The following is a 24,650-nucleotide window of genomic DNA, read 5'->3' as shown; positions in this document are numbered from 1 at the left end:
CTTTTTGTTTTCCTAGAAGTTTCTTGCTTTATCCTGCCCATATTTCTGCCTGTCGTATTTTTCTTGCTCATTCCTATTGACTCAAGTCTATCTCCTGTGTGGCCCCTCTCCTATTGCTCTAATCTCCAGCCATACTTAACCCAGGTCCCAAGGAATAAGCGCTAATGGAATTTGGTGTGTCGATACACAGAAGAAACAACGGGGCTTGGGAACATGCAGTTCATAAAGCCACAGTGAAAACATAGGTAGCAATGTTGGTGAATCGGCCCAATTTACTTCTGGACACTAGACAGTTTGGGAAAGAGTCAATCAGCTAGGAGGACTGCTAAAATGAACTCTTTCAGGTTTTCAGAGGTACTTCGCAGAGAATCATTTAGATTCAGCAAAGCAGACATCACAAAACTTATCTTTCTTTCCAGGAATCCTTGAAACCTTGTTTTTTACTTTTAAATTAGTAAACTGAGTGGATGGCTTCATTTCGTCCAGCATCTATCCCCCTTCAGTACCTTCTCTTCACGCATCAGATCTCCAGAGACCCACAGCTTCTGCTCCCTCTTAATAATAACAACAATAGTAATAGTAATAATAAAAGACAAAATAACTCCATTCACTTTTTCACTAGATTCAGAAAGTTAATGGATGCACTCTGTTCTGTTTATGAGGTTATCCACTTGAAAGACGACAGACTTGGTATTTATAAATCAATCATCATGAGTAATAACTAACTCTCTTCCACTCTTTAAAAGCCTGTTATAACTATTATTAATCAAGTCCCTCTAAAAAGCATGAAATATTATTTGGGACTACAATTAAAATATAACTATTTGGAAGTGAGAGCAAAAGAGAAGCTGGAAGATTTGCTAATGCGTATCTGGGAAACCCAATCAAAATAATACCCACCACTGTTTTTTTAACCTCTCTTATTGTGGACTTAAAGTAAAAAACAAAAAAACAAACAAAAAAAACCAACAAATAATTATAGACCAAATTTAGGAAATTACTCTAAATTTGAATTTAACATACCATAGCTCAAAGGGTAATATCTGTTTTTTTCTTGGGAGGGGAATGAGTGGAGGAGGAGGCAGGGAAAGAAGGAAGGTAAAAATTTTACTTCTGTCTTTTTGACTTTTTAATGCCATGCTCTGATTTTTCATATCTTAAACACTGATGATATAAGGAACATTATATATTTTATTAGTTACCACAGGGCACATGAAATAAAAGAGATCTAATATTCAACACCTTACACAAAAACAGTGCTGTATGTCAGTTATAACAAAAAACCAAAACAAAACAAAAAAAACCAAAAAACGAAAAACTGGAAAAAGAAAACAGAGACGTGCAAATAAAACTGCTTTTGTACCCTGAGAAAAAATTCTAAACAGTTTTGTTTCTATTTAAACCTCCAATTAGAAATTCATGTGGAAGGGAAGGGAGGGCAAATCCTTCATACAATCAAGGTGAGTAATAATGTTCATCATTACCTTTTTAACTTATGTCATCTTTGATTCCTAATCTCATGTACAACTGCCTGCAATTCCACACACGATTTTAATTATGAATCAGCATCTGTCTACATACTTGGATTCTGGGGCCAGAATTATCTGGATAGTGTCATCCTTTCTCTTCCCCCTCGATTCTGAAAGCATCGCTTACCCGTCCCCACCTTTTCTCTTAGCGTAATCATGTGTACGTACTCATGATGGGCTCATGAGAAAGATATCATTACAAGTGATGGTCACAGGAATTAAAAAGCAAATCCTCCCACTTAAATCTACTTTTTGAAACATTTAAAAGATCACCTTAGCAGCTTAATAATGGAAAAGAACCAATTAGAGTTTTCATATAGCAAGAAAATGAAGGCAGTGTGATAAGCAAGAAACACAGCTTCGTGGTGCTGTTAATGAAAATGTTTTCATGAGATGCACAGAGGACTAGTTTTTTAATGGCTGGGATATTTGTACTCTGAAGTATCTTTTAAATAAGAAGATAAATGAATGCTTTCAGATTCTGTTGCCAGTAAACCAGGAAATAAGATGGTATTTCCAACTCATTTTGTGCGTTATTTGTATGGATGATGGAAGCTTTTGAAAATTAAAATGCTTAACAAAGATTCATGTTTATGATTTACTAAAAAATGGCCAAATATTTAGTTTTTATTTATATTTTTAACCATAAACTTAAGTCTATTCATAGTGAAATATATATATTTATATACAAAGACGGGTCACAATAAATTACGTAGATGTCTGTATTTTTAAACTATTTCCTGTTTTGAAATGGTGCTGACCTTAGCAGTAACACAGACATCTTTAAGGTCATTTCAGGCTTAAGGAAATTTGTGTCTATGTGAACAGAGAAAGAGACAAGGGGTGGGGGCTGGATTTTAAGGAGGCATGGGAAATGGGAAAACGGTGTGGTAGGAATGAAGGAGATTGTGGTTGAAAATACCGACTTTCACATTTGACTTTTTTCCCCAATCCAATGTAAAAACAAGTACAAGAGGAATCTGTAGACACAACTGAAGAGAACTGACAGTCAATAGAACAGTCATTTCCGTTTCACAGACATCCCTGTGTCCCTACTTAAAAATTCCATTCCCGATCTATTTAGAATGGCTTGCAGTCGACTTGACTTAACCTCACTCGTGGTTTCTACTTTTCTCCCAAGCCATTTACGGTTAATAACTTTTTCAAGATTTCTAATGTGACGAACATTTGTCAGATAGGTCCATCTGCCTCTCACTAGTCAATCACAGAGGAGATCCATCAAAAGTCTGTTCACAAGTCCCCTTTTAAGCTGTTCTTAGCTTTACTCACCACGTCCTCACAGATCCTTTTGCCTAGAAACCCCCACAACCACAATGATGAAAGAACTCAACCACGTGTCTTACACTGGCTCCTTCTTTCCTTCTTTACTGCACCCACCCTTGCGGAAGAACCCAGAGCCTTACTGCTAATTGGGTTCTTTGCCGCCACCCCCCTCACCTTACCCTGATCTCCGCTGCCAGCAGAGGCCAGATCTGCTCTCTGCTCAAAACCCCCTGATACCTGCTGGATATCATGCAAATTTATAATGCTCAAGGTCTGTTCCATCCTTCCTCCCATCTCCCCTCACTAGACTTAACTCCAACCCTCCATTCAGGATAAACAGACGTACTTGGCAGCCCTCCAGGTGTGTTCGCTACACGTTCAGCACTGTCCCTTAGCTCAGTATCCCCTCGTCTGGACCGCCCCGTTCCTCTTCATGTCTTCTCCACCTGCCTCTTTGCCTACTAAACTTCCACCTTCCTTTGAGGCCAGTGCGACAATCAGTTCTTGACTGGCCCAACAGGAATGGTTTCCTCTTGGAGCAGCCTTCTGCTCTGCCAGCATTTACAGTCAGCTTCCTCTTCAGTTCAGTCATATACCCCTTCCTCTTCTTAGATTCTAAGCTTTGGCTCAGGACCCGTAATTTATCCTTCTTTGCATACAGCGAAGTTATCACATATTGTGTCTTTCACACAGTAGGGACTCCCATCAGTAATGACTGACCCAATGAACAACAGAAGTGCAAAGAAGCTATTTATTTAGTTGAAAACTTTTACGAGAGATTTCTGATTTCATTTTGAAGAAACTCAGGTAAACGTCTAAATTATCTCAGCTGTGCCTCATTAAACAGGGTATGGATTTATATATGCAAGTTCCAGGCTAGTGTATTTTAAGTAGAGAAAAAAAAAGAGTTTCTTTATATTAGTGTTCTCTTCAAAGAAGATAGAGATCATTCAAGACACCAGATTTTTCACTTATTTTGAGGATCTTTTCAAAGGAAAGTGGTACTTTGAAACAGAAAGATGATATAGATATTTGTTTGGGTTTTTGTTTTTGTTTTCCTACCAACTCAGCTAAGGGAAATCTTAGTTCATATTGGCTGAATCACTGACATGACTTTTAAGGATAAAACAACTTGAGAAGCTGAAAATCAAAGGTGCCTATATTTTTACCACTGTGTGTATAGAATTTGAACAAATGTGATTAAGAATTCATTTTCTAAAAATCAGTGGAACACTAGAAACCCAAATGTCAGAAAATATGCCTAATGTCCATATTATAAAATAACCATGCTTATATCATACTTTAAAGATGCTAGGAAGCATGATGGAATTCATGGTGTCAGGGGCGATCTTTCCATTTTACCTTTTTCTTTTTCTCTCAATCCTTCAACACATTAATTTAATGGCTATTAAATGGCATGTGGTACACTAGCACAGAAGTACACAGTGAGTTCAAGAACACATGGTCCTTGTGTGAATTCTGCTTTTACTTAGTCCTTTTTTTTTTTTTAAAGATTTTGTTTATTTATTGGGGGTGGGGTGGGGAAGGGCAGAGGGGGAAGGAGAGGGACAAGCAGACTCTGTGCAGAGCACAGAGAGTAACCCAAGCCTCGATCTCACAAGCCTGAGATCAGGACCTGGGCCGAAACCAAGAGCTGGATGCTTAACCAACTGAGCCACCCAGGTGCCCCATATTTAGTCCTTTGTTTACACAAAATTTAATAGTTTCAGAACTGAAGCCATTGGCATTCCCTAAAACCGGCTCTTCTGCTTGAGTTTGTAATTTTGGCTGACAGCATCATTTCTCTGTTTGAAGCCACAGACTTGCCAAGGCCCTCAATACGTGTCACACGAACTACTGCAATATTCTTCCAATTCTGTGCATTAACCCCAGTCTTTTACACTTGAAGGCATCACAAAAATGTCTGGATTCAGCTTTGTAAGCTCATCACTTACCTAAATAAGGACTAATGACTCCAACTGACTCTTGAGGAAGTATGTAAGATTGTCCCAATCTATTTTTCTCATCTTAATATACCATGTTTTTTTGTAAACCCACCCCCAGCTTCATTCAAACTCAATTATTTGCTACCCTAAATATACCTTACATTTCTTCTTCTGTATATTTACTCAAGATACTTTTCCACGGGACCTACACTCCCTTCCCTACACAACCATTGAAATTGAGACGTCCTTTAAGAAAGACTGTAAACAAAAATTTCTCTATAAAGTCTTACAATCCTGTAAGATTCACAGCTGTCTGAGCTTTGTTCTCCCTGAAAACCCATGTTTCATGATTTCTATTTTCTAAGGAACTCCCACATTCTGCTTCACTCTACTAGTCCAGTAGGCTATGTAATCCAATTACCTCTATTTATCATTGCTCAGAGTAAGTACTCAAAAGCTTTCATTTGCTCATTGATACTTTCAGTTACAAAGCTTATTTCAATCCTACATAATTCTATCTCTTACATTACAATATGGCACTAGTGATCAACAGGATTCTCCTGCCATTTGGAAGAGCAATGATGAAACCCAGTGAAGGAAAGGGACTCCAGTCTTGGTGCTTTAGGCATGGGCACTCTGCAGATTTCCTCCCAATTCTCGATTTCTTTTAACTTACTTCTTTACTTAAGCTTCCATTTTATGTTTTTTCTCTCAGAATACAGGGATATTCTCTGGCCTTTTGCTTATCTCTGCTAGTAGCACTCAAGGATTACATTTTTTTCTTTTTCTTTTTTTTTTAAAAGATTTTATTTATTTATTCAACAGAGATAGAGACAGCCAGTGAGAGAGGGAACACAAGCAGGGGGAATGGGAGAGGAAGAAGCAGGCTCATAGCGGAGGAGCCTGATGTGGGGCTCGATCCCATAACGCCGGGATCACGCCCTGAGCCGAAGGCAGATGCTTAACCGCTGTGCCACCCAGGTGCCCCAAGGATTACATTTTTTTCTAACTCCTGGGATATACTATGAAGAACAATAATTGCCGTTCTAGGGTATTGCTAATCTCTAAAGTAACCACCACAGGTTGTGCAGAAAAATAAAACTAAAAGATTACAAACTGAATCTCAGTGTTTATTTTTAAAATTCAAATGAGATGCCAGTCAACATAAGTGGCATTAAAGGGGTGGGGTGAGAACCCAAATAATTAAAGCTAATTAAATAATAAAAAATTATACACAAGGTGGTATGTGTCTTTCTATTTATACCAATCAATTCCATACATTAAGAGAAAAGAGAAATACTGTAAACTTCCTTAACCACTTTCTTGTTTTTTCCTAGGTCTCTTCCCATTTATGCAATCTTACCATATTACCAAAAATGAATTAAAATGTAGAAGGAAAAAGAAGGGGAAAAAAAAGTAGAAGGAAAACAGATGAATCTAAGCTGCAAATTATTATAACTACATTTTTTTTTTCTGCTAAAAAGTTTTTCCAATAGCGATACTCTTTCTTAGGTTTTATTTACACCCATGACTTTGTGATAGAAGACAATGGTTTTCCCAATAAGTGACCCTCTTGAAATGTAAAGTAAATTAAAAATAATAACTATAGTGAAACTGTAGATTATTTAAGGTGAATGGGTAGAAAACCACTTACCCCCAGTTGCCACAGTGATTTCACGTAGGAAATGGCCATAAAATGGAAAATCGAAGGACAGATTCACTCTCTGCAAGGAACAACAACCAGAAAAGAAAATCAATAATGTGCATAATAGTAAATGTAAAATGAAAAGCCTTCCACTTAAAAAAAAAATGATGCTTCTACTTTGTACCACTTTGATTGCAGTTGGCTCTTCAAATCTGATTCCTAGATGGTAATAAAGGATTTCTTTTTTTCTAGTAATTAAGCGTTCAAAGTATGTGAGAAGAAAAAAAGTTGCACTGTTGTGGTCTGTTGGTCTGATCTGTGCTTACAAAAGGAATCTGGAAGTTTCCACCGTGATTCAAGCTACTCTCTCTTAACATCACTATTGCCTTTTAGTTGTACACTGGGAATCAGTTCAGTTATCATGGTGACCAATTTATTTTACGGTTCTTTTTAGTTTGATTAGTTTTCTCCAAAATAGTAGAGCATGTTATCTGTCAAGTTTCACTAGATACAACACCAAAAAATTATTTTATGCAATTATACATTCAATTTGTCTTCTGTACCTCCCATAATGAAAGGCAGTTTCATGGAACAAGATATCTTGCACTGCGACCTAGACCTGCAAATATTTTTATTTTGGTGTGATGAGCTCTCCATATTCAGTACATTATGTCCACTTTCAAAAGCAGAGTTGAAGAATGAAAAATGCTGGTTACTGGAGAACTACTTTTCCATTGCATAGAAGAAAACTGGAGAGACTTAAGAAGAAAGTTCATAAATTTCACCCTTCTTTTTTCTAAAACGGGGACTGAAGCTTTTTAGTTTTATTTATATGTATTTTAATTTATTATTATACATTATATGCATATATTGTATATTTATATTATTTATAAAAATATATTATGTTTTTATAAATAACATATACATTAAACACATATACAATTTATACTATATATATGTGTATATATATATATATATATATATATAATACATTTAGTAAAATAAAAACAAAACACAACAAAGCAAAACAAAAACCCAAGATTTTTCATAGTGAAGTGAGAGGAACCAGATACGTTATTATTAGGCAAGAAGCAAGAAAAACAGTGAGTTATAACAAAGATGACCAACTGAAATAAAAGGACCCCGAGGGAAATAAATTAGCTGGTTTAGAGCCCCACAGCACATACAAACCACCTATAGCAAAAGGCTTTTTGTGAAAATTCAACAATTTCTATATTATAGCTCTCCCAATACACAAATTAAAAAAATACAGAAGTATACCTAGGTTGAATTTTGCTCATTCCAATTTTGCAAATGACTGCTTTTTTATATCATCAGTGATTTCTAATGACTTATTTGGCATGAAATTAATGATTCAAAATTTATAGTAACTTTCAATTAGTTTTTTGTTCCTTCCTTTTTAATGAAAGCTGCATCTTCAGAAAGGGTTTATCACCATTTTTATTTTTTGCTGACTAATGGGAACAATAAAACCCGTTTTCACAGCACTAACTGAAATGTGTGGTTACTAATAACCCTCAAATAAAAGGATTAATGGCAAAACCATGTATCTCACAAAAGACATCAATAATAATTTTATGAAGGCGCTTGCTGTGGTGTATTGTTCTCTATCATTCTAATTTATTTCCATACTCGTGAGCAAATTGGTAAAGTTTACCACCCTTTGGCATCCTCACTTCCAGAGTAGGAGTTGGGTTTAAACATATATCAGTAACAAACTCTATCAATTACTACACAGATGAACAGAACGAATATGACATTAGTTTCTCAACCACCACAAATATTTCAATATTTTTAGAAGAAGACTGAGACGCATAAATACATTAAGACTTTTTTTTTTGAGAAGTAAATAAGTTCTCAAAAAAAAAAATCTGCTACTATATTATCGTGAAGAGCAATACCAATGATTGAAATGTTTCCCTGTGTAAATGACCAGGTTACCTTAGTTACTACCATGACTGCTTCCTTGACACAGATAAGGAATAGCAAAATAAATTTAGAAAGATGCTACCTTCTTGATACTTGTGAAATCCACTCATTTTTTTCTGTGAGTAATAGTTCCCAAATGTAGGTGCCTAATAACTTCCTCATAGTGTCTCAGCTCCATTTCCCCTAGAATTCATGCTCCATACAAATAGCATTTCATTCCCCCACTTCAAATCATTCAGTCAAGATCCTACCATCTCTGGAGTCATTTCCAAATAGTGACCATGAGTTCTAAGGCCCAACACTAACTGGCCCCTGCTACCTCACAATTTTCCCTTCCCATTTTCTGCTCCAGCCCATCTTCTAGAGCATCCTTATTGCCTTGTAACTGCCGCCTTTAAGCCCTGGCTCTGGTACTGTTACATCATGTCTCTTCTGACTGCCATAGTTTCTCAACCTTCGTTGGTCATGGCTTCCATATTCTTGAAGCCTTGGCTTAGTTTCGTTGGTATCAACTCTGACATAAAGATTTAGGTGCAGATAGTTTGTTTGGAAGGTGATCACGAAGCATCTGCTAAAGGAAGTGGGAAAAGTGAGGCAAGGAAAGAGAAACTGGTGATAGACACATTATTAGGTATGTTACTGCTTATAGTTAGTTCTCCCCTTGGAGAACCTCTGAGAAACAATAAGGAAGACATGACTCAGAATCTTTTCATTGGAGGTCAGGGGGGCTGGGACATTTATCCAGGAACTCCCATCTCCTACTGAATGGAGGTTAACTCCCCTCTCCGCCAGACTTTCCATGCTTGTACCCTCAGGCAGAAAGAAGAGACAAAGTACTTAAGCTGGGAAGCTGCTGATATGTTACAACTGTCTCCCATGGTTTCCGGTGAACTCAAGGAGGCAGAAGGAACATGAAGAAGCATCATCAACAGGGAGTAGCTAGGATCACACCCAGAAAGTCCTACTTCGACCTCTCAGATCAAGTTACATCTTTTTACTATATCTTACCTAGCATTCTCTATATATACACACACACATTAAGCAACTGCATAAGATTCAGAAAATTACCATATCAGAGTGAAACTAACTCAGCATCAGAGTGGTTAAGAATGGCCCAAGAGGAAAACTAGAATTTGAACCTGGGTTTGATGGACAACAAAGGCAATGGTCCTAATTACTGAGATTAAAACAAAGTGATGAGAAGAGTCATACAGAAAGGCAAATTTTTGAAAATTATTATTATCCCTCCTTAAAACACACACACACACATGCACGCACACACACAACCAAACAATATCAAAACACAAACAAAGATAAAATGTACTAGAATTTCATGATGTACTTTGAAGCTCAATGACTATGTATGCAATATAATTACCCCTGGATAACTGGATCATTTATTTTGTCTCAGTACAGTATATAAAACAGGCATGGGGGGAGCTGAAGAAAAGTTTTATTTGTTCATTCATCCAGTTGACAATCAATTATTTAACACTTTATATATACCAGGTCATAAATCAAGGGCTGGGGATAAAACAGTCAATAAGTACCACCCTGTTCCTTCCTTCAAGGGGTTCACAAAGTGGTGAAGGGGAATATCACATGGGGAATATCACATAGGGATAAACAGCCGGGTTAGACAGGGGCAAAATAAGGACCAAGAGAGGCCACCTATCCCAGAGCGGATGGCACTAACACCGACTTTTCTAAAGCAACAATCAGAAGTTAGCCAGATGAGACCTGAAGCCACAAGAGCAGAAGCAATGGGTCAAAATATAGGTAGAAAGTAAAACCAGAAGGACTTTGTGATTGTTGGAAGGACACTTAAATTGGGAGTGAGGGAAGATAGTCTAGGAAAAAGGACAGGTTTCTAGCTGGGTGACTGGTGGACCAGAGTGCCACCAATTGAGAGAAAGAGTATAAGACAAAGAGTTATTTTGGTTAGGTGTGAGAAGACTCATTACTTAAGCATCCTTTAGGTACATAATAAAAAATAAATAACAGTGACCCCAAGTTGTACATGCAACAAAGGACTCTTCTGCAATCAGAAAGGCTAACAGAACCCTGGACTTTTTCACAAAAAGCCACCGTAAACAAAAGCCAACATAATATTGAAACTACAGTGTAATTACTATACTTTGCACATTATCCTGTCTTGGATCTCATCCTTTAAGCAATATGTCATGCAAAGGGAGGAAGGGCTCAGGAAACCTGTCATGTGACTATTAATTAACAGTCTGGGAAAAATATAAAAGCTCAGAAGTGAAATTTTCAAAAGCATGTGAGACATACATAAAATCAACTGAATTTGCTACTTCCTTACGCTCTGTGGAAAGCAGTGAATTATTTGAAAAGAGAAATGGTAATTTTGAGACAAGCAAGCACATATGACTTCTTCACATGGGAGAGGATAAACTTACGAAACATTCTTTGAGGAGTTTGTAGAAGTATATAAATAGATCCCAGGTGGTCTGGTGCAGATTTACGGCAGGTACAGCCATGTACCACTGTGACCTTTAAAACCACATCTCGCTCTCCTACAGTGTACCCCATGAAATTCCTGTTGGGAACAGACTATCAGACTCAATCAGGGCCATCCTCCCAGATCTCTAAGTGTGTCTGCACCTCTTATTGCCTCTTCTACGTATTTTTCTTATGCCAATTGCTATCTGTTTCAGATTAATTATTATGATCGCGGCTAATTCTTTTTTAATAACACAGGAATTGTAATCCTAAGTAAACACTATTCCAGTTTAACTTGTTTGCCTATTTCTCAGTGGTATTACAACAATAAATTAATTTGCCAATGCCTGTAAGACCTGGAAGACAGAAACTTCCTAATACGAGTCACGTATACGGAGTGGGCACATTTATCATCTTAAAAGCCATTTTTTAAAAATGTCATTAAGATGCTTTATTATTTTAAGACATCTTGTTTGTTTTTTTTATTATGATATGTTAGTGACCACACAGTACATCCCAGTTTTTGATGCAATGTTCCATGATTCATTATTTGCGTATAACAAACACCCAGTGCACCTTGCAATATGTGCCCTCCTTACTACCCATCACTGGACTGGCCCATCCCCCCACCACCCTCGCCTCTAAAACCCACAGATTGTTTCCCGGAGTCCATAGTCTCTCGTAGTTCATTTCCCTCTCTGTTTACCACCCCTCCTTCATTTTTCCCTTCCTTCTTCTACCAATCTCCCTGCAATTCATCAATGCTCAGAAATCAGTTGCATTTCTATATACTAACAATTTTTTTTTTAAAGATTTTATTTATCTATTTGACAGAGACAGAGACAGCCAGCGAGAGAGGGAACACAAGCANCCTACCAATCTCCCTGCAATTCATCAATGCTCAGAAATCAGTTGCATTTCTATATACTAACAATTTTTTTTTAAAGATTTTATTTATTTATTTGACAGAGACAGAGACAGCCAGCGAGAGAGGGAACACAAGCAGGGGGAGTGGGAGAGGAAGAAGCAGGCTCACAGCAGAGGAGCCTGATGTGGGGCTCGATCCCATAACGCCGGGATCACGCCCTGAGCTGAAGGCAGACGCTTAACCGCTGTGCCACCCAGGCGCCCCTAACAATTTTTTTTTTAAAAGACATCTTCTTATGTACAATAGCAAAGCTACACTTTCCTGGTTCCCCTGTTTTTATTTCATTTGTATAAGACATAATCCTGGTGAAAAGCTTGTGGCAAGAAAATTAGTCATAACTAAACTTTAAGTAATTGCTGATTTCATGAGTTCATGAGGTTCCGAAGAATTTAGAGAGTATTCATTTATTCAAGAATGAATTCATGAATCAATCATTAATTTCTATCCATATATTTTAACATTCTGTTTTTAATCATTCAAATAATTTGATGTTTGAGGGGCACATATTTGTATCCTGAGGCTGTCAAACAGGTGGAATATTATTATTATTATTGGCAAAATGAGATATGTATTATTTTTCCCAAAAACATTTCAAAAAGTAAGTCAAATAAATCTTGAGACATGTAATTTTTAGTTTATTTACAGAAAGCCTTAACATTGAGAGGAACTGCAAAATTGAAGAAAAAACATATATTTTGCTTTATTTACATGGATATTTCTAGTGACACTGGCTTTCATCTGGAATACCTGAATAACTTATCTCATTTCCAATAAGATTTATATTTTTAGTAAATAAAAATGATTGAATAATCATTATTATTATGATAATTTTTTTGTAGATAACTATGAATAAACTTAATTTCTTAATTGTGATGTGATATACTCTTCCAGAATGCACAAAACAGTTGAGCAATTCTCTTAAACCTGGATAAAGTCTACATAAAACTCATTCACCTATAAATGCTTAGAATCGATTAGCAGAGCCTTACTCTTTTACCAATCACAAAACACACATTTTATAATCTTCTCTTAATGGAGCTAGATGAACCTTTATTTTTCAATTTGCAATGGTTCTTTCCTCATTTTTCATGATCTAGCATGGTTTTGGAATCAGAGAGACTTGAAATTATGTCCCAGCTTTGGTGCTTAGCAGCTGGGTGATTTCATAAATTATTTAACCTACTTAAGCCACAGTTTGCTCATCTGTAGTCAAGACATTTCCTCAAAGGTTTATTATAAGGATCAAATGACCAAATAACAGGTGGACCTTCATAAGCGCTGAATCAATGATGGTCAATATTACATTACGCACGTGAAGGTGTCTAGCATAGCAATAGCTCCTTGAAACTAGTTTCCTAAACAAAAGTATCTCCCTATTTGATTCCTAACAAATAGCTGGATGTGATGTGATATCTGTTGTCTCTAATACCAATGCAGACAAATTGCTTTACCAATAGAATCATATCACAATTAGATACTATGTTTCTGAGCAATGTTATGATGCTCTCACGTTTGCTATACTGAAATAATCATAACCACTGTATTTACTGGGGTTAGGAAAATGGAATTAGCATTTAATATATCAGACATGCTAAGTATTTTGCCTGTACTTAGCAAGTACGAATGCTAAAATTAGAAGATGGAAGTAAGATAGGAAACAGGATATTGCATAGTCACAAAGTATCTTACAAAAGATACTTGATCATCACTAAAGGAAACATCGTAACTTTACAGTGAAGGAACAAAATCTGGAAGACATCGCCCAAAGCAGGTGATGAAAGTTAACATCACCAGTAATGAGACAGAGTGACATCATGTACCTCCTGATACGCAGCCCAGTGAAGGACAAAATACCATTTCTGTGATACCGCAAAAAGTAATTATTGCCGAAAACAGAGACCTGTGTTAAAACGTGAAGGAACGGTAGACAAACCTCAAATCAGAGACATCGTATGAAGTAAATGGTCAATAATCTTCAAAAGTGTCAAGCTCACAAAAGACAAAGACTGAGGAACTGTCTAGATTGAAGGAGGGTAGGAGATTGGACAAATACACACAATGTAGGTCCTAGATTGGATTCTGAATAAGAAAAACAGATGGCTTGGGGACAATTAACAAATATGAACAAGACTTACAGATTAGTTAAGAGTATAGCCCCAGTGTTGATGTCTTGGTATCAGTAACTGTACCATGAGTATATAAGGTGTTAATGTTTGAGGAAGACAGGTGAAAGCTATATGGGAACTCTTTCAATATTTCTTGAAAGTTTTTTAATAAGCCTGAAATTATTTAAAAAAAAACTTTACAAAAGGAAAAAAAAAGTAATAAGTTCTAACCACTAGAAGTACTAAAGCTAGACTTTTAATCCACATATGTTTGAGTCCAAAACTCTTCAGTTTTGACCACTATATTATTCTAATCCCCTTCTTTTATACCAGGTGCTTCTTTTCCTACCTGTTATCACACCTTCCATAACTGTGTTTTCTACCTGGGACCCTTAATATTATCAGTCATTCATGTTTTTGTCCTTAGTAGACATAACAATTTCCCTTAAAATGTAGTAATTTAGAAGGCTCCTAGATGCATGAGGCCAACGCCATAAAAAAAGAGAAAAACTGAAAAAGGTACAGTGTTCTTGGATGAAACCCAGCATCGCAGGGCCTGGATGGACCGAGCCGTGCTGGGCAGAGCCACGGTGAGCCACGTGCCACTGAGGCCTGATAGCCACACACAGGTCCATTCTCAACGGACATGAGCACAGCCTGAACTCCACTTTTTTTTTGCACGTTTTTGGTGTAGATGATTCCATTTCTTACCCTCCAAGGACAGATCGAGGGGCCTACTTTTTAAACTTAGAGAATGTTTGTTTTCTTTTTTACAATTCTCAAAGGCAATTGCCTGTCGCTGGTCTATTCACCTAGTTCACTGAAATGGATCCCCTCACAAAAGTAACATAATTTGAGACAGCAGAGTGTATAAATGTGAGTACATACACATGTATGTATGTATATGTGGAAATAGAAAAATTTAAATGGACAGGTTTCTCCAATAAGCAACTTTTAAAGAGAGAAAATGGGTGATGGAGAGGCATATACATGTACGCAGCAGCGATACCAGCTTCTTCCGAGAGCCCCAAAAGTAAAATCCTGCTTCTCGGCCATAAATGAGCTGAGGGTATTCCAGAAATAAAATAGCTGCAGTAGCCAGTATAATTCCTAATGTTTTTATCATGTAGAATTTTTTTTTTTTTTTTTTTTTTTTTGGTAAAAATGCAATGTTAACCACCTCTCACAGCCTGGAAGGCGTGGACAGGACATGGTCATTAATCCAGTGACTAAAAACACTGGAAGCCTAATTAAAAGATCAAAATGTTCATGGAAAAGGGTAATCAATGTGTAAATATATGGACAAGAAACTAGCTATTCCTTTAAGAAATAAAGCCCATCAATTGAATTGATTTTCTGAGTTAGAAATTCTACCTGCTTCAGCACTTTTTTCTTAACAGAACTAAGAACTTAATTAACCCTGCATATTGAATGACACTGTGCATGGGACTGCTCCTGTATTAGCCAACAAAATGGAAACATTGTGCATTACCTGATGCTCCTTCAAAGGAACTAGAGATGAAGTGAACTAACACTGTCTCTTTTGACCTCTCACATTGCATGGTTCCCCGCAAACACTGGGCTTGCAGAAGCTTGCCTGTATTTGCACATTTAGAGGATTATTCAAAGTAGTTTGTGTGAATATTTACCATTCAGGCACGGTGCAGAGTAACACTGTTCAGGAGAACAGAGAAAGAGTAACAGGATTTTATAAAGAAGCCCTTGGAGGGTGGGTGGGAGGAGGGTGAGAACCAGAAGCCACTTCTGGATTTTCCACACTGTTCTAGAAGCAAGGCAGTAGATTCCGCCAGGCGTCTCAAGCTGAAGCGTACATGAGAATCATCTGGGGTGCTTGTTAAAATACAGATTCTGATTCTGTAGGTCTGGGGGTGAAGGGGCTGAAATTCTGCCTTCTAACAAGCTCCTAGGGCTGCTGATACTTCCCCCAGGGACCCTACTTGGAGCAGCAAGGTTCTATGTCACATAATGGTCTTTGAAACACTAAAAACAGTACTGTAAGGAAACTTTAGCAAGCGTGAAATGTGTTAAAAGGGTAAATAGACTGCATTCTGGATAATATCATCTCACTTTGCCTGGTAACACTTACATGGCATGAAATTTTCCATGTCAGGAATTGAAGCATAGAGGTACCAGTTAGCCAGTCACCTAAGCAGTGATTTGTGGCCACAGTACACTGACGGCAATGACACTGTTATTACGTCCTTGACCAGTGATCCTCAAATAGGGCAGGGCAGGAAAAAATACTCCTATGGATGTATCCTTTGCAGTTTGCAAAGGTCCGCCCTTGCCTCAGTGGATTACAATCTGTCTTTCCTTCTTTCTCGTCAGTGGAAAATAACTGCTCTAAAAAAGTTGAACATTTTCCTGACAATTATTAGCATTAACGAAACGGACACCTCTAGCACCACGCCAGCCACTGTGCAAATGTTAAACCATTTAATACTAATGACAACCTTAGAAGGTAGGTACTATAATCATTTCCATTTTATAGATGAGAAAAGTGATGAACAGAGAGTAAATAACACACTCAAAGTCACCCAGTAGCAGTTGGCAAGGTGGGGACTCAAATCCAGGCAGTCTGTTTCTAAGTCTTTATATTTAAACATGGTATCAAGCTGCCTTTCAACGGAGGTGTTAAGATTTGGCATTCAATGAATGCCAAGTTCATCAGAAGAGTAACTACATAATTCAAAACTGGGTTGCGGGTTGAAAGTGAAATTGAGGCCAAGTTCAGTTTCACCTCTTCATCTTCCACTCTCAACTTCTCTTTTTTAACTTTTTATTTGGAAATCATTTCAAATTTAAGTTACAAAAATAATACAAAGAACCCTCTATATCGTTTATACAGATTCATCAATTTTTAACACTTTACCACAGCTGGCAACTTCTGGATTTTTCAAAGGCTGTGAAAAACGATGCCTCCCAATATAGCTTCTGGGAGCTGCTCCCTTCGGAATACCTACCCATCTCTACAGTCTACCCTGCAGGGGATTAAGGCTTGGGTGCCTCACCCTTGGCCCATTTATCAGCAATGAACCTTACTTGGCATTTCTTCTCAGGTTGCTGCTGCATGATAAGAAGTTCCTGGCAATTCATCACCAATTGACAGTGGCTATAGGTGGTTCACTTCTAGTCCCACTGGCATTTTAACAGAGCACCTCCAGTAAACAAAGAAAGAGACACCCACTTTCTGGGGCTGGAAACCGAGGCACAACAGCAATTCCACTGGGAAGCCAATTTATAAACTAACAATGTTAGGTAAGCAATAGGCTATAATTTGGTAAAAAGAAATAGACAAAAATTAAGATAATGAAAATTAGTATAATTTTTTTAAAAAGATATATTTATTTATTTTAGTGAGAGAGAGAGAAAGAGGGAGTATGAGTGGAAGGGGCAGAGGGAGAGGGAGAGAGAATCTCAAGCAGACTCCGTATTGAGCGCAGAGCCCAATGCAGGGCTCAATCTCAACAACCCTGAGATCACGACCTCAGCTGAAACCAAGAGTTGGACGCTTAACTGACTGTGCCACCCAGGTACCCCAGTATAACCAATATTTTTAAAAGATTCTAAAATACTGGCTTGTCCAAGAAATCTCAGTCCCAAAATGTCTTAAATCTTTTATCTTCTATAATTTCAGATTTTTCATAAGAATTAAGTCTATTTTCATTTAGTAGTAGTCCCCTTTAAGAATATTATATTCCATGTTTTGTTAATTTTTCTGTGTTATAAAACATTTCCCTGCAAGAGTCATGTTCAAGTTTTATCCTTTTACAACTTCAGGGTGTGAATATGTTTTGCAGTCATGTTTTCTAAAATTAACTGTTAAGTCTTCATGGGCTCATGGAGAGATCTCAGAAAAGATGATCAAAAAATAGGTTGGAGAAGAGAATATAGAAGGAACGACAGGAGTAAATGAACTTATTTATTCCACCTGAGACATGGCTTTGGGTCCCATTTTAGTAGCTTTATGATTATGAAAGTTTCATGCAAATGAAATCTTCCAAGAAGGTTTCACAGAAGCCTCAAGTGTTTGCCTCTCTTGTGACTTTGAAAGCTGGGCAGAGATTTATCTATCTAGAATTATTTTACAGCCATCACTGGTCACAGAGGATGAATAAGATTACCTCCTCTGACTTTAATTTTACACAAATAATGGTAGTCGTCCACTAAAGCCACAATATAGAGAAATAAGATTAAATCGAACTGAAATATGATGAACTGGAGTATGAGTTTTTTTTAAAGTATGTTTTGGTTTGGAAAACTAAGGCTTGTTACATGAATAAAAATTGATCACTGTGGGGTTCATAAAGCTATCTTTAAGACTCTCCGAAGTCCTTTCTATGTCTGAAGTGGTTCCTAGATTCAGGAAGGGTCTCAAGGGTAGTTTAAATAATTACTAATATACATTTATTTAGATAATTATATCAGTGAGACACATTTACTAAACTCAGCACATTAGGTGAGCCTAAGAAATGTTTAATCTGTGCTATTAAAGCCATCAGCAGGAGAAGGAATAGATCTTTCTGTGTATTTATTTACCAGCTTTAAGGCAGGTAGACCAACTCATTTCCCTGGGATACAGAGGAATAGAATTCAGCTACTGCAATTTCATGTTGGTTTTGTGGAATGGAACAAAGACATGCCTTCATTCTCCATAAGAGTCCCTCAAATAATACTTTCTTTGGGACAGAGAGAATTATTCTCAAAATTGGTAAGTGACTTAAGTATAATAATAATAGTAAAATGAACTAATCAAACCAAAATTTAGGTAGAGAGACTCATGGAGAGACAACTCATGCCAGTCTATTATTAAAATAGAGGAAAATCATTTCTAAGAACAAAGGCAAATAAGGCCAGGTTGATAAACTGTGAGTGTCCTGCTTGAAATGGAGCAATCAAATGACAGAAAGCAGCAAGTTTATCCAACCAGCCAAAGTAAAAATAAATAAAAGCAACTTACTGTTAGGGGGGAAAAGAACTCAGGCAAAAATGTGTGGTCTAGATAGCAGCCTAATCGAGACAGCAAATTACATTGACTTCTGAGTTAATCATTTAGAAAAATAAGCACTTCTCAACAGATTTTCTGATGCACAGGAAAAAATGAAATTGTGCAGTATGAGAAAACAACTGATCAAGTCACCACAGACATCCAAATTTAGCCTGCCAACATCAACAGTATGCAAATGAAAGACCCATGGAAATGCTAGTTGAAATGATGTTACTTTCCTGGCAAAAAAAAAAGGAAAAGAGAAAACTTAATTTTTAAAAAATATTTGCTTATTTATTTGAGAGAGAGAGAGGCGGGGAGGGGCAGAGGGAGGGAATCTGAAGCTGACTCCCCACTGAACACGTAGCCCAGGGCTTGATCTCACAACGCTGAGATCATGACCTAAGCTGAAATCAAGAGCTGGACACTTAACTGACTGAGCCACCCAGATCCCCAACTTAATTTTTTTTTTTAATGAAGGTTTCTGTGAATATTCATATAGTCTTAGAATCTCCATTGAGAACAGTACAATTTTCAAAATTTAAAAAAACGACCACATCAAAAAACATACAAGTTCCATAAAAAAACCTTACCTGAACTATGACAGAGATAGGGAGCAGAATCTCATTTCATTTTTTGGGTTTCTTATATAAAGAATCAATCTTTCTACCAACAGATAGAAAGATAAAAATTTTTTTAAGCTAAGAGTGTGTTTATGTTTGGCCAAGAGCACACTGGTGTTTTCTTAGAAAATAAATAAATAAATAAATAAATAAATAATAATGGAGATAGGATATAGATATAAATACATAGCTGCGTATCTATCTGTCTATTGGAGACTCTTGGAGAGCAGTTGGGAATTAACTTATTTGGGGGTTATTTTTTGTTATCAAGCATGAGAACTCTCGAATAGCACTGCCTTACAATCTCATTTTTATCTGCTATTTTCAGTATCCTCTCATATCCATTTCATTTTTATTCTTAAAATAGCACTAGAAGGTAGTCAAGGCAGGCACTTTACCCCCTTTCATCCAGGTTATAAAATTGAGGTACAGAGAGGCCAGAAACCAAGAAAATGATTTTTGGAGCCAAGGTTTCATGACTTCTGTGACCCTGGATTCCTTCCACCAGGACAGTGGTACTTCTCTAGAAGTTGTGAATCAGAATTTCATAAACTCCGGTTTCAGAAAGCAAAATAATCCTAATTTGTCTGGCTGTGGAATCAAACCTTGTGCTCAGTAACAAATTAAATAATATGGATATAGAAATACAGAAGAAAGTATCAAAACTGTGAAATTTGAAGGTCCACACAGAGGAAAAGAAACAAGTCGGGTAGGTCCCTAGGTTTAGAGTCAAGAAACTTCTAGATCTGCAATCTAACAACTGTGTGACTTTGAATAAAGGACAAAAATCCAAATAAGTATGAGTATTTGAATATAAAGCGTCTGGCTCATTGCTTGCCATATGGTAGGAACTTAGACAAATTTTCACTGTCCTTTGTCTACGAAAACGTGCTTTTTCCTTTAATCTGTCAAAGTTAAAAGTAGGTTTTAACATCTGCTTTTTTTGCAATAATGATTTAAGAAATGTGATTCAAACCAAAAAGGACAATGGGGAGATTATAATCAAATTATAGTACACATATGTAATATACATACTAATGAGTACGGTTTACATTCTAAAAGGAAAAAGAAATCAATGTGTTTTGGCTTATGAAGGATTTGAGGTGAATGATTTCTAAGTTTTCCTCTGCCTTGAAAATATAAAATATTATTGTGGAAAGGAGAAAAGGGAAAGCTCTTACTTCAATTCTACTCTCTTCCTCTTACTAGAATATTAATCCGAGACCCCAAAATGCTGTTTAGACTGCATTTATAAATGATGGTGTGAAGGGGAAAATATTTCTTTAAAAAAAAATCCATACTGGGGGCGCCTGTGTGGCTCAGTTGGTTAAGCGGCTGACTCTTGATTTTGGTTCTGGTCATCACTTTGGGGTCCTGGGATCGAGCTCTGTGACCTGGTTCTGTGCTGGGGGTGGGCGGTGTCTGGGGTGTGTCTCTCTATCCCTCTCCCTTTGCCCCCTCCCAGCTTGAGTGTGTGTGCGTGCACATGCTCTCTCACACTCTCTCTCTAAAAATAAATAAATAAATCTTTTTTTTTTAAAAAATCATGCTTCCAAGTCACACACTCCTTTATCTTCCTCTGAGCCATTCTGAAGCAGCCTCTAAGAGGGAGGGAAGCTGGATCTTCAGGGACACCCAATCTTTCCCAGCTTTCTCATTCACCTCTGGCTTATCCAGGGCTGGATTAGTTAGCCAAACGCCCTTGGGTATGCCCTTAGATACATATTTCTTTTTTCCTTTTTGTCTAATTTGTTGACAGAATGTATGTCCTTGGTCATGAAAATTATATCATTTGGTGATAAGATTTGAGAAACTCCCCTCTTCTCTTAAGGCTTAAATTTAAGTCCTGTTTCCAGCTAAATTACCAGAGAGCTTTGCATCAAGGATTATGACACTTATGACGTCAACAAACCTAATTAATAAAGTGGATGTGGCATTTCCCGTTTGCCATTTCCACTTGTGCTAAAGCCTCCGTAAAATCATGGGGGAGAGTAGCAGCAGTGTAGCGCCCGCGTTGTGTGTGTGTGTGTTGTGTGGGCGTAGGAGGGTGAGTGTTTAAGGACACTGCTGAGACCCCTGGTCAGCATACATTACAATAACACCTTAACAGTGCAATTCTGTCATCAACCTGATTCTGCTCCCAGGAAGGCAAAACAGAAATGGAGCAAAGAGAATTAGGCAAAATTGGAAAGGTGGGGGGGCCAACTGAGGAAATTTAAAAACACGAATCACTCTTTGCAATTTGGAAATCTCAGACTAATATTTAACAATCACACTGAACAAAACAAGAATGTAGAAAATTTTAAAAAAATATTCTATTAACTAAATGTATAAGTTCCAAGATATAAAACATACTTAAGTGAAGGACTCTAAATGGCAAAATTCTCCGGCGGGGGGGTGGGGAAGAAACCAAGAAATATTATCAATTCTGTTTTTGTAAATGGAAGCATGTACCTAGGGGGACGTGTGTGTGTGTGTGTGTGCGTGTGTGTGTGTGTTCTGTTGATAGTGATAGGGAAAATGGGTATAGGATCAATTTCTAGCGCTAAGAAATGTTTGATTACGGCTAAAATTCTTGTTAAAACCAAAAAAAACCCCAAACTATGACAATGACAGGGTAGCTAAAATAAAGGTTTCTACCAATGCTAAGTATTAAAAAGTCTACGCAGGGAGCACCAGATAAGTTACGAGCAGAAGCTCAAGCATTTGGATTGAAGCCAATCTTTGGTGTTGAAAGCAACAGTGTCACTCCCACACTACCAGTAAGAAAAAATTGCTCATTACAGCCTCATAATTTTTCTTGAGACTAATCAGAGAACTGAGGCCACATGGCAACTAAGCGAGCCCTCTTCCAAAGAGAAGAAGGATTCTTCAAGGAAAGGCAAGACACGTGAACTGCTGCACTTCTGGGAGAGTGCAGGAAATGATAGAAGTGTGTAAGCAGAAATCCTCTAACAGTTTAACTGATACCCTGCATTCTCTGCCTAGAGATTTCATCCATAGTGGCTGACACCACAATCCAGCCAATTTATAGAAACTTCAATTGGATGCACCCGACATACGAACTTTCGCAAAGGGCATTTTACACTAACAGGTATTATAATATAGTGGGAAGATTGTCAAATGCAAGAAATTTCTGATAGACATTGTCCTAATCTAATCTTTCTCATTTTCTCTTCTTTTGAAAATCTGTTCTAAATTCAACAGTGAATCATTTCTGAATCTGTCATCTTGCCCGGGGTTGCCCGAATATAGAAAAGGGAAGGGATGATGGAATTCAGCAAGGCGAGATGGCTCCTTTGTTTGCTTCTCAGCGTCAGAAAACATGTGCTCCACACTGACAATTCAATGAATCATCTCACCGTGAGTTATAATTAATTTCCATTTTAATTGTTAGAAGTTGATCTCCTGGAAAGAGGAAAGTCTACATAGGTACAATGAAGGTTGTTGGCCAAAAATTTTGATATAATCATCAAATCCATGCCTTTTTAAATCACTTAAGCCATTGACTCTATTAGTTCTATCTTTAAATCAACAAAGGTGATCGCATTTGAAAGGCTGAAGTTGTTGTTTTTACTCTAAGTCATATTAAACTGCAAAGACATGATTTCATTGATGGTAAGATCACTGGTATTATCCACGAGAGCAAAACTAAATAACTTTTGAAATGTTAAACCAGGCATTTATCAGAAAATGACTATCAAAAACTGCTGGAACCAAGTGGAATATAGTCTACACACAAATGTCGAGGGTGGGCTTGGCTGCCTAGGCTAACATCTGAGTCTCATCACTTACTAGCTGGAGACCTTTAGGCAGGTTCCTTGACTTTTTCTTTTTCTTTTTCTTTTTCTTTTTCTTTTTTTTTTTTCTTTAAAGATTTTATTTATTTATTCGACAGAGATAGAGACAGCCAGCGAAGAGAGGGAACACAAGCAGGGGAGTGGGAGAGGAAGAAGCAGGCTCATAGCAGAGGAGCCTGATGTGGGGCTCGATCCCCTAACTCCGGGATCATGCCCTGAGCCAAAGGCAGACGCTTAACCGCTGTGCCACCCAGACGCCCCAGGCTCCTTGACTTTTTCAACATGCAGTTCTCTCATCTGCAATACCCAGATGGCAATAATATTTAAATAATAGGGAAAATATGCTGTGAAGATTGCAAAGCTAATCCACGTAAGCACACAGCCTGACAGGTGGAAGAGGATACTGAAGACCACATAAGGTAAGTGCGGACTGTATTAATATCCTGTCATCCCCACTATACAGATGCAGAAACTGCACCTCATCACATAGTTACATTCCGTGTTCAAGGAGACAGAGATGGTACTTGATAAACTCAGGCTGAAAACATATTTGGAGACTTCCAGATTTAATTTGTTTCCTTCATATCAAACTTCTTCACTGAGATACATAATTTCATGCACATATATTATCGAAATCATAAATGTTTCTGGTGAAATCTTTTTCAGACCAGGAGATTAATAAACCCTTGTAAAATGGGAGGTACCAAATTCTTGTAGCTGTTTTTTTTTTTTTTAAATGTTCTCTAAATTCGTAGGTTACAAGAAGACTTAAAATCATCCAAGATCAATCTCAACTTCGAATATTCAACTCATCATTTTACTAGTGGAATTAATGGTTAGTTTATTTAATTAATTATTAGTTAAATTGATGGTGGCTTCTCAAAATAATTCTTTTTCATATTCTTTAAGACCTTATATGCAATTACTAATCTACATTGCAACTGCAGAACTCAGTAATAAAAAGTGATCACAACAAACGACACTGATATGCCAATTAAAGCAAAAATTTTTTCACGTTAGGAAAAAATCCTCAAAATGCCAGAGCACTTACTGCAGCTTGCCGATGAGTATTGGACAATATTCCATGGATCTTCACTTTGTCCTTTTCCATTTGGTCTATGTTCACCCACAAACTCCGGCTGGCAGAATCAGATGGACCATATATCCGAGATATATAGTAATTGTGATCTGTGTCCTCCTATAATAAAAGAATAATGCACATCAAGAACAGAGACAGCATGGATGCGCCTTGAGGATATTATGCTAAGTGAAATAAATCAGACAGGGAAAGACAAATACTGTATGTTCTCTCTCACATGTGGAATCTAAAAAGGCTGAACTCATAGAAAAACAGAGTAGAATGGTGGTA

At 37.3% G+C, this 24,650-nt stretch overlaps 1 protein-coding gene across 2 annotated transcripts in view; it reads right to left on the bottom strand.

The window, feature by feature from the left end:
• PLXDC2 (plexin domain containing 2) overlaps positions 1-24,650 on the bottom strand; it is a 450,758-nt gene that overhangs the window by 209,481 nt on the left and 216,627 nt on the right. For both annotated transcript variants that reach the window (XM_034644245.1, XM_034644246.1), the window contains 2 exons: positions 24,333-24,479; positions 6,414-6,483 (listed from right to left, as the gene is read on the bottom strand). In XM_034644245.1, coding sequence (XP_034500136.1) covers positions 6,414-6,483; positions 24,333-24,479 — 217 coding nt within the window. The remainder of the gene's footprint in view (positions 1-6,413; positions 6,484-24,332; positions 24,480-24,650) is intronic.

The sequence above is a fragment of the Ailuropoda melanoleuca genome, chromosome 15, assembly GCF_002007445.2.
Source record: "Ailuropoda melanoleuca isolate Jingjing chromosome 15, ASM200744v2, whole genome shotgun sequence".
NCBI classification, from domain to species: domain Eukaryota; kingdom Metazoa; phylum Chordata; class Mammalia; order Carnivora; family Ursidae; genus Ailuropoda; species Ailuropoda melanoleuca.
Note: the sequence above shows the minus strand (reverse complement) of the source record. Positions and strands in the feature narration are given on the sequence as shown.